This window comes from Pan troglodytes, chromosome 11, assembly GCF_028858775.2.
Source record: "Pan troglodytes isolate AG18354 chromosome 11, NHGRI_mPanTro3-v2.0_pri, whole genome shotgun sequence".
Lineage (NCBI taxonomy): Eukaryota > Metazoa > Chordata > Mammalia > Primates > Hominidae > Pan > Pan troglodytes.
The window spans coordinates 39,404,431-39,414,948 of NC_072409.2; the positions used below are offsets into that span (position 1 = coordinate 39,404,431).

Consider the following 10,518-nt stretch of genomic DNA (forward strand, 5'->3'; position numbering starts at 1 on the left):
TGAGAATTAAATGATGCCGTATTAGCCATGGTCAAAGAAAAAAAAAGAGAGAAGAGAGAATTAAACGAGACAAGACAGATAGAATATGTAGCATATTCTTGCAACCCTTCAAGAAATTTCAAAGCAACCTGTGTGTATACTTTGCAAGTCAATTTTTTTTTAAAGTTAGATTAGAAATCGTTCTTTGAGGGAGCAGCTTTATAAAAGACTTGATCTGATCTATAAAATTGGACCATAAAACCAACTGGACTTAGTCCACTAGTATTTAAGAAAGTGATGTCTGAGATGAATAATTACAAGTCTACCAACCAATTTTCTTCATGATGAAGAAGGGTAGCCATAAGAAACTTACCTGGAAAGCAAACAAAACACATAAAATTGGATCTAATTCAGAGTGGTAAACAATTTTAATGTTTATGGAGACTGCCTGGATTTGACATTGAGAAAATTCAGCTAAGAATGGCATTAAATATAATCCTAAGTATTGGAGTTAGGCTGGGTCAAAACTGACCATAAATTTTGAGAAGACTCCAAAACTTTTCCTCAAGCTAGTTCTATGGGACAAAGCATAAAAAAATCCCTGAGAAATATGCCAGCATCTGCCCTCAATTCCAGAAGCAGGAAGCAAAGATGTGACCCAATCACATGATATCAAACCACAGTCCATCTGTTCAGAGAACTCTGTGTTACGTAAGCCATGACCAAGGAAGAACTGCAAAAGGCAAGAGGTGTGTCGACATTTGCAAGGGGCTCTGTGGTTTGAAGAGACACGTTCTCACATCAGAAGGGCCATCCATAGGATAATGGCATTTTCAAAATTCCATTTATTACACATGAACTTATTTGGTGCAATAAAATGACACTACAAGAATGGTGTTGAGTCCCTGTAACTGCTCAACTAAGGCCTAGAACCTTTTGACAGGGGTCTTCCCTACATGAGCGGCCCTCCTCACAGGAACAAGATTTATCTCCCTCTTGATTATTTTTATGTCAATTCCTCTCTTAATTTCAACAACAAAGCGGATCATCTAATATTCTAAACCAAAGCCTTCTAATTACACCCCAATTCAATTAACTGTACTTACTCAAGACCATCTTCCAAACTACTATAGGCCTACTTTTCTCAATCAATAAGTATATACCAGGTCCTTTTATCAGCAATTAAAAAAAAAATTGACCTTTGCCTTGAGAACTTTAAGGCTTTAATCATTCCCCCTCCCTTCCACCTTTAGAATTCACTTTTCATAAATTCTGTGAAGTTCAAGGCCTACTTCACTTAAGGAAGTCACTCATCCCTTCGTGGATGCCAACCACCTATCCCAACCCTGTCCCACTCCCACCTCCAAGTCCTTCACATTTTAAAGCACCATATAGGGCACAAGATATGGAATCAGAAAATCAAAGTTCCTGTCTCTGTTCTGCCCCTGTGCCACCCTAAGAAATTCACCTGAGTCGTTTTTTCATCTGTAAATTGAAGTGATAATATACTTAGGACTTCCACCATTTGAATGCCTAGTCCTACTGGGCATCCCATAATGTTATTCTCCCTCACTCATTCCACTTTGATTACTTTTATGTTTTGTTTCCAGCTATGTACTATAGCTTTTAGGATTGGGGAAAAAATGATAGAGGTTAATACATCCAAATTCCACAGTATAGAATAAGGAACCTAACTCTGAAGAGTAACTTGCCAGTCACTCAGTAAAAGCCTTGTTTCCTCCCTTGGAGTAGGCCCCAGGACAGTTGGGGACACAACTTCAAAAGAACTTTCACACTCATCAAATCCCCCTCTGAATTCTACCCACCCTTCAAAGTCAGTGTAGGTCCTAAAGTGTCCAAGAAGCCTCCCCCAATCATTCCAGCTTACACTAATCATTTCCCTTTTTGAATACTAATGCCTCCCTATAGAAATGATATTAAAAATATTTAACAACTGGCACTACAAGGGTACCAACCAATCAGAAAGGATGTTTAACCAAAACACACATGGCCCAGTGGGAACTGCTTATTGAACATCAGTCCTGCTCATTAGCAACAACACAGAATAGCAACCTCAAACTCAAATACCACTTTCTCATGTGATCTTCACAATCTCATGAATTAGGCAAAAGTAGGTATTGCCCCTATTTTCTGCATAACTGCTGGTGAAGGTAGGACAAATAACCAATTGCTTTCAACATGCCATACAACTTTTCCTGATTATTTATACGGAATTACAAGTTAATATTGCATAAACTGGACTTACATAAAACAGTATAAATATTAAAGGAATGCTCAAATAGAAATCAACAAGCATTTATGTGGAATAGAATATAAAACACAGTGCTAAGTTCTGAGGCCACAAAAGAAAGAAATGGCATGAATCTTGTCCTCTGGGTACCTATAACACATTCAAGTAGAGTTAAGTAGCAGCACAGGCAGTAGAAATGGACAACACAAACTGTTAAGTGTTGCAGAGTTCTGGAAGACAAAGAATTCAAGAACTAAACCAGCACAGGAAGTCAGGGCTGAGAACTTCTCGCACTCCCAAAAAAGGGGCAAAACTAAATGTGTAGTGAAAAGGCTGAACAGTCAGGAGTCAGTGAGAAAGAGAAATTGCTCGAAGGTCTGCAGTAATGAGAAATGAGATCCCTGGTAGGATACTCAGAGATGGCCCCAATCATAAGCTGCTAAGTGTTGTTCTAAGTGCTGAATACAAATGGGAAATCTTATAAACCTTCATGGGGAAGGCTGAGGAAGATTAGTTTGGCAGTAGCCATAGAAAAGCCTAGATGAGAGAAACATGGGAAAGCAACTAGATTTGGAGGATAACAGGCAGGATTAAGCTGAAGGCTGCATACCAAGAAAGGAGGAGACATTCAAGAGGCATTCATAGAAGAGTTGGATTGGGGGCATGTTTTCAAAGAAAAAAAGTTATGAAATGGCAGAAAGGAAGCAAATAGCATTCTCAGATGGGATATACATATAGACATAGTGGTACTAAACCGTGCACTAGGGATAAGGAATCAATTTCCCTAGAGAAACCTATGTTGGAGAGAGAAGTTGGGCAGAGAGCATTAAAACATACTCAGAACATAAAAAGGTGCAAGTCTTTAAAAGGGAAGCCAAGTTACAGAGGAAATAAAAAGCATTTGACCTTTTTCAGAATGTTTTTTAAGGGTGGACTGAGGCATCATCATAACCAACAGGGGAGGCAGACAAGCTGAGGCAGTCTGGGCTTAGAGTAATAAGCACCTGGACAGCTTTGTATTTTGTGCATACCATGGAGACTGTAAACTCCTCCAGGACATGGACTGAGCAATGTTCTGTGTCTTCAACTAAGTCCACTACTGTTACTTGAATACATGAACGCTTCTTGTGCTACTTCTGGTGGAAAAGAGTGCACTGTGTTATTCAAGTTAATAGTGGTGTGGAAATGTTACCTGTGTTTCATGCCTAACTATATTGATTCTCCCAAATGTCCACACAGTTATCTTGCCTTCCTCCCTAGGCCAATGTCAAAAATCCATTGTTTCCTCTAATGCAGGCCCACGTGAAGGGACTCAAGAATGTGCTAAGAGTCGGAATGAAGTCTATCTGATACTCAAATCATGAGGACAGAATCCAAAGTGAATAATAAAGACCAATTGCTCATCAGACGACTGAAGAAGAAAAATGGGCTACGCCAGACAGTATGATGTATACATATTTATATATATATATGACATACAGGTTTGGGAATTGAGATCTGAGTGAAAATCCTAGCTTTAGCACTTAAGTTATTGGGTACTTAACGTGTCTGTACCCCACTTTGCACATCTGTAAAGTGGGGCAAATGCCACTACTCCCTGGGAGTTTACTTGTGGTGATTAAATAATGTACTTATACAATAGTGTACTTTATGCATTTACATCGTAGTAATGCACAATACAGACGGTAGCTATTAGGACTAATTATAATCGTCATCGTCAGTCTTGATTTTTTAAAAAAAATTCAACATCTTTTGTCCAGTTTCAGAAACAGAAATGTACTTTCACTGCATTTTAGTTGCTAACACTGAGGCTGTGTATTTTAGCTTCTAGTGTCTCAGTTCAGCTGCTAACGAAGTTTTTCACTCATCCCTTTGTGGATGCCAACCACCTACCCCAACCTGATTTACTATTTTGAAAAATCCAGCGAACAGTCTTCCTTGAAAACCAGCTATACAGATGTCTGATTCAAACTATTAACTGTCACTCAAGAAAAGGAACAACGTGAGTGATGTTCCTTCGAGGAAATAAAAAGCGTTTAATCAATTCACAGTCGTTCCCAAAATTTCCAAAACCCGCAGAATGAGCAAACGTTCAAGTTTCCACTACGAAAACAATCCGTAGCCGTCTGGTTACTGGACTCACTTCAACACTCCCCAGACGCACGAGAGAAGAAACATTCCGCGCATCTCCGCGCTTCCTTCTTCTCACACAAAGCCCCCCTGGCTGGAGGAGCAGCCCCTTCCAGCAGGGTCGGCTCGGGTCGAGCCGGGCGGGAGTCAGGGCGGCCTGCGGACCCAGGGGTCTCACCACACGTCGCCCCCGACTCCCACTGGACGAAGCCCTAGAGGCTCGGAGCTCACACCCCGCCCGGGAGCCGCTTTCCACCCCAACCTCAAACCCCGCCCCGGGTTCGGCAGCCTCTGGCACGGACCCTCTTGGGGCGGGGGTCCCCAGAACAAGGTCACGCCGTGCCCAGGGGGCGGCGGCGGGCAGCCACGGCTCTGCCAGTCCCCGCCGGCCTCGCACTCTCCGCCCCTGGCCCTCGCCCACTCACACCCCAGAGGGCAGCCCCGGACCTCAGACGACTCCGCCCGACTCCACCTCCCCGGGGAGTCCCGAGCGGGGCGGCCTCGGGCAGCCGGACACGTCCGCCCGCGCCCGGACACACGCCCCTGCCCCGCCTCCGCTCCCCGCTTGCGGTTCGCCCGGGAGCCGCCGAGCCGCGCGGCGCCACGAGAGCCCGGCCCGGGCCCCGGCGCCGCCACCTGCGCCCCCGGCCCCGCGCCATGTTTGAGAAAGAGCAGGAGCGAGCCAGAGGCCGGGTCCGGCCCGCGCGCCCCGCAGTCGCCCGCCCGCCGCGCCGCCGCTCACCCGTCGCCCCCGGGAGCAGTGCCGCCGCCGCCGCCGCCGCCGCCGCCAGCACGAGGAGGAGCAGCCGGGGACGCGGAGCAGCGGCCGCCGCCTCCATGGTCCCGCCGCCACCGCCTGTGGCCCGGCCCGGCCCGGCCGCTACCTCACCCCAGCAAACCTCGCCTCGCCCCACCTCCCTAGCCGCCGCGGCGGCCTCGCTCCGGCCCTTTGTAACTGCTCGGGGGACGCGCGTCCATTGGCTGCCGGGCTCCCGCCGGCCCCGCCTCCCCGCCGCCGCGAGCGGCCAAGCGGGACCCAGCCGGGAGCCCCGCCTGCGGGCCCGCCAGGCAGCCAATCCGCAGCCGCGAGCGCCGGTTTCTGGCCACGCCTCACGCTCCCCGGGGGCTGGGCCGCCAGACCCCAGCCCCGGCCCGACCGGCTCCCGGCTCCGAGAGGCCGCGTGGGGGCGGGGTCTGCCAGCCCCAGCACCACTCAGCCGCTAGCCCCGGAGGGCCGGGTAGAGCGATGGGTGTGTCTGTGTGAGTCTCTTTCGGAAAAAGGCTGTGGCCGTTCGACGCTCTTTTCTTCTAACCTCCTCTGGGCGCGGAAGATCTGGTACTGCCTCAGCCCCACCCTGACCCCATTCACAGCTCCGCATTGGCAATCCCAGCACATGCCACCCAGATCCGCTGCAGCGCCAGGCCCCTGCATCCACTTCAACTTCCCCTCTCCAAGTCCACGCATCAACTTCAGCATTCCCCCGAAGATCCCTCCTCAGTGCCCTTCACATGCGACTCACTCTCCTATTTCCTCCTGCTCCCAGCGGTCACCCCAAACCCAGCTCCCCCACCTAGTTCCAAACCCAGAAAGTCCTCAGATCCCAGCGTCAGACCCAGATCCTGAGCCCAAACACACCCCCAAATAGCCTCCCGCCTCCCTCCAGCACAGATCCAGGATGGGGATCCAAGCCGCACTCCTCTCAAACCCCTTCCCGATACAGGTTGGAAAGGGAGGATCCCCACCCCAACCCCTCAAAGGAGGGGTTCCCCCTTCTTAGCACCCAGCTCCCGCGGGGCGGAGGGGGAGCAGTCATCATTACTTTGAGCTGTGTCTGACACTGCTGTATAATAATCCTGAGGTGTCACTAAAAACCCAAATAAACTCTACGTTTTCATTCTGAATTCCTAATTTACTGCGAGACGCTCCACCCACCTTCCCTCTGCGACGCCAAAATGAGCTCCAGATTTGTAATTCTTCCTGTCAGACTAGTCCTTTCTTCAGACACAAACACAGCCAAGGAGGCTGTTACGTAGAACAGAGAATATTTTTCCGCAGAACCTTTTAAGGAGGAAATTTTATTTTCTGTGTCATTTGAGCTTAGAATTAAATAAACCTTGATAGCAGGAATCAGAACCAGCCTTTAATGCCAATTTGTGCACTACTTTAGAGTCACGGGGCGAGCATTTTCCCCACCTGTGAAGGCTTCCTTCCGGGAGATGAAAAGGGAAAAGGCGTGGATATTGGAGCTGGGATCTGAGACCCGCGCGCTTTCTCCCTTCTGTCTAGGACACTTACTTAAGCAAGTCAGCTAACCTTTCTGAACCTCCAACAGGCTCAGAGGCCTGCAACTTGCTCTACACCGCAGCTCCAGCAGCCTCAGCAGCAAACTCCCCTCTTGCTCAGGCTGAGGGATTCCAGAGAGATGGCTTCTGGCAGGCTCCAGTCCCAATTTGCCCTCTCAGTTCCAGTTTCTTCAATGGAGATTTGGTGGACTTTGTGCCACCTGAGGTCCCTAGACTGCCTTTTTGCTGCTCTATTTGCAATGTCTTTCATAAGATAAGAGCTAATGAGATTTTTATTGTATGAATGAATGAATGATCTCAGAAAGTGACTGTTTTTCTCTGGCCATTAGCTTCTTCATCTCTAAAATGTAAATAATAATAGTACCTACCCCGTTTATAAATAAAAGGGATTGAATCACTTGTCTTGGGCCCCTTAAATGACGTAATGTGTCTGGTACAGTGTCTGGAACATAGTAAATATTTAGCTAATGCCATTTCTTTGCCCATCCCCTTCCAGCTCTGTATGATTCTAATCAGCATGTATGTTCATGTCAGTCTGTGCCTTTGACGTACGGAGCCTAGATTAATCAGTGTTAATCACACCTCCAGTTCCTTAACATTTTCCATGGAATTCAGTGGATTCAATAGGAAGGAAAAACAGACTATTTTTAAGTTGTATCTTCCTGATACTAGGAGGAAATTTCCATGAGCCACAGATCCATAAATAAACTACACTAGAATGGAACACTAAATTATTAGTTTAAAATCATGGTTCCCAAATTGTAAAGTCTCTCCAATTACCTGGAGAGCTTGTAATAATACAGATTCCTGGGTCTCCCTCGGCCCTAGCAAGTCTGCTTCAGTTCATGTGGAGAAGGTTCAAGAATCTGCATTTGTAATAGACATCCCAGGTGATTCTGCTGCAAGTGGCACTGGGCCCGCTTCAAAAGACACTGCTTTACTTAAAATTCAGTAAATAAAAATGCATGACCTTATTTGCCTTTTGAGAAAGGTTGGATGGGCAGTAGAAAGAAGCCTCTGGCTTTGGAGGCCTACAGACCCTACTTGAAATTCTGGCTGCCACTCACTAGATGTGGGTCTGGGAACACTATTTGACTGCTTTGAGATTTAGCATCCCCCAGGGTAAAGGGAGATACTGTTGTGAGGTCTAAATGAGCTATTGCACATTAAGGAATCTGTCATAAATGTTAATTCCCTTCAGTCTTTACAGACTTACTTGTTGTTTAAAATGCTTACGTGTTGTTTACTCCAATGTCTTAATTTAAAGGGAAGGAAACTGAGGATCAGTTCCCCAGCAAGTCAGCTGCAGAGCTAGGACTAGGAGTCTCACTCCAGTGCCTTGTACCCTGTGTAATGTTGTCTCTTAATCTTTATGCCAAGGACATTGTTTGCTTTTCCTTTTGGATTATTTCCTTAAGTAAGAGGATTTCTCCAAAATAGAGAGCAGAGACTGCTTGTCATCTAAACTACACCCATTCTTACATTTGCTTTATAATGGAGTCCTGATTTTCTTTGGGAAAGCAGTTCACCTAGAAAAAATATATATGTCAATTTCCCAGGGTCCTTGTACCTAGGTATGGCCATGTGACAGAGTTCTGGCCAGTGACATGTAAACAGAAATCTACTTTCCACAAGGCGGAGCCTGTACAAAAGATACTTCCTAGTTAAAAAAAGAAGAGACTCATCATATTCTCTCTTTCTCCCTGGAACGCAGTTGCAATGCCTGGAGGTACAGCAGCCATTTTGTAAACATAAAGGCAATAGCCAAAACTGAGGACTGTAGAGAGAAAAAATGGAGAGAGTCTAGGTTTTTGATAAATTTCCTGAACAGTTGCACCAGCTCTATAATGCTTATTTCTTATTATATGAGAAAAATTAATCTATTTTTTATTCACCTTAGAATGCTTCTATTCTGCTCATTTGTCCATCCTATTTATTGTTGCATATTTTATTTCTATCTTATTTTCTAACCTACAAGACATTATTGACTTCTGCCATTATTAGCTATTGCTAATTCTTGGTGCTCCTAACTGAAAAACAAACCACCTCAAAATTTAGTGGCTTAGAATAATAACCATGTATCATCTTTCATGAGACTGTAGGACAGTTTTTCAGGTTTAGGCCAATTTATGCTGATTTCCACTGAGTTCACTTATGAGTCGGTTGTCAGGTGGAAGGGGGTGGAAGAGGGTAATCAGCTAGATCAGCTCCTCCATGTGGATTTTCATCCTCCAGCAGGCTAGCCTAGGCTTGATAACATGACATTCATTATCCAAGATAATGAATGAAAGCGTGCAAGAGCCTTGAGTCTAGGTTTAGAACTGGCACCGGCCAGGCATGGTGGCCCATGCCTGTAATCCCAGCGCTTTGGGAGGCCAAGATGGGGCGATGGCTTGAGCCCAGGAGTTTGAAGCCAGCCTGGGTAACATGGCAAAACCTCTTATCTACAAAAAATACAAAAATTAGCCAGGTATAGTGGTTCACACCTGTAGTCTCAGCTACTCAGGAAGCTGAGAGGTTGGAGGATCGCTTGAGTCCAGAAAGTCAACGCTGCAGTGAGCCATGATTACACCACTGCACTCCAGCCTGGGTGACAAGAGTGAAACCCTGTCTCAAAAACAAAACAAAACAAAAAAACATCCACTGGCACAACATCACTTCTACCATATCCCATTGGTTTGGGCATGAACTGGGGCTGAGCCCAAATTCAAAGGGTGGGGAAAAAGACTCCATTTTTTTTGATAAAAAGGAACTGCAAAATCACATTGCAAAGAGGCAAGGATATCAAGAGAAAATAAGTGTGTACATGTTTACGAACACTTTTTTTTCCACCCCCATGACTCATACACCTTCTGCTAGGCCCACCTCCAACATTGGAGGTCACATTTCTTTCTTTCTTTCTTTCTTTTTAAATTATACTTTAAGTTCTGGAGTACATGGGCAGAACATGCAGGTTTGTTACATAGGTATACACGTGCCATGGTGGTTTGCTGCATCCATCAACCCATCATCTACATTAGGTATTTCTCCTAATGCTATCCCTCCCCTAGCTCCCCACCCCCGACAGGCCCCTGTGTGTGATGTTCCCCTCCCTGTGTCCCTGTGTTCTCATTGTTCAGGTCCCATTTATGAGTGAGAACACATGATGTTTGGTTTTCTGTTCTTGTGTTAGTTGCTGAGAATGATGGTTTTCAGTGTCATCCATGTCCCTGCAAAGGACATGAACTCATCCTTTTTTATGGCTGCATAGTATTCCATGGTGTATATGTGCCACATTTTCTTTATCCAATCTATCATTGGTGGGCATTTGGGTTGGTTCCAAGTCTTTGCTATTGTGAGCAGTGCCACAATAAACATACAGGTGCATGTGTCTTTATAGTAGAATGATTTATAATCCTTTGGGTATATACCCTATAATGGGATTGCTGGGTCAAATGGTATTTCTAATTCTAGATCCTTGAGGAATCGCCACACACACATTGTGTCTTCCACAATGGTTGAACTAATTTACACTCCCACCAACAGTGTAAAAGCATTCCTTTTTCTCCACATCCTCTCCAGCATCTGTTGTTTCCTGACTTTTTAATGATCGCCATTCTAACTGGCATGAGATGGTATCTCATTGTGGTATCTCACCAGTGATGATGAGCTTTTTTTCACACGTACAAACACTTTTTAACCACTTTCTCTGATCTTCGTTTCTTTTTACCTCTCAGACTTTCTACTTCAAATCACTGTTATTATTCCTGAAGTTTATATTTTAAAATTTCTTTTAGCGAGAGTCTACCAGTGGCAAATAATCTTAGTTGTTGTTCGACTGAAAATGTTTTTATTTAACCCTCATTTTTCAACAA

At 45.5% G+C, this 10,518-nt stretch overlaps 1 protein-coding gene across 3 annotated transcripts in view; it reads right to left on the bottom strand.

Moving 5' to 3' along the window:
• TGFBR1 (transforming growth factor beta receptor 1) overlaps positions 1-5,308 on the bottom strand; it is a 48,506-nt gene extending 43,198 nt beyond the window's left edge. The window contains exon 1 of one of the 3 annotated variants that reach the window (XM_001159299.7): positions 5,103-5,308. In XM_001159299.7, coding sequence (XP_001159299.1) covers positions 5,103-5,199 — 97 coding nt within the window. In that variant the 5' untranslated portion in view covers positions 5,200-5,308. Of the gene's footprint in view, positions 1-4,807; positions 4,898-5,102 lie in introns of those variants that run through there. The other 2 variants (XM_009456991.5, XM_063787630.1) reach the window with 2 other exon arrangements.
• Between the last annotated feature and the right edge of the window lie 5,210 nt (positions 5,309-10,518).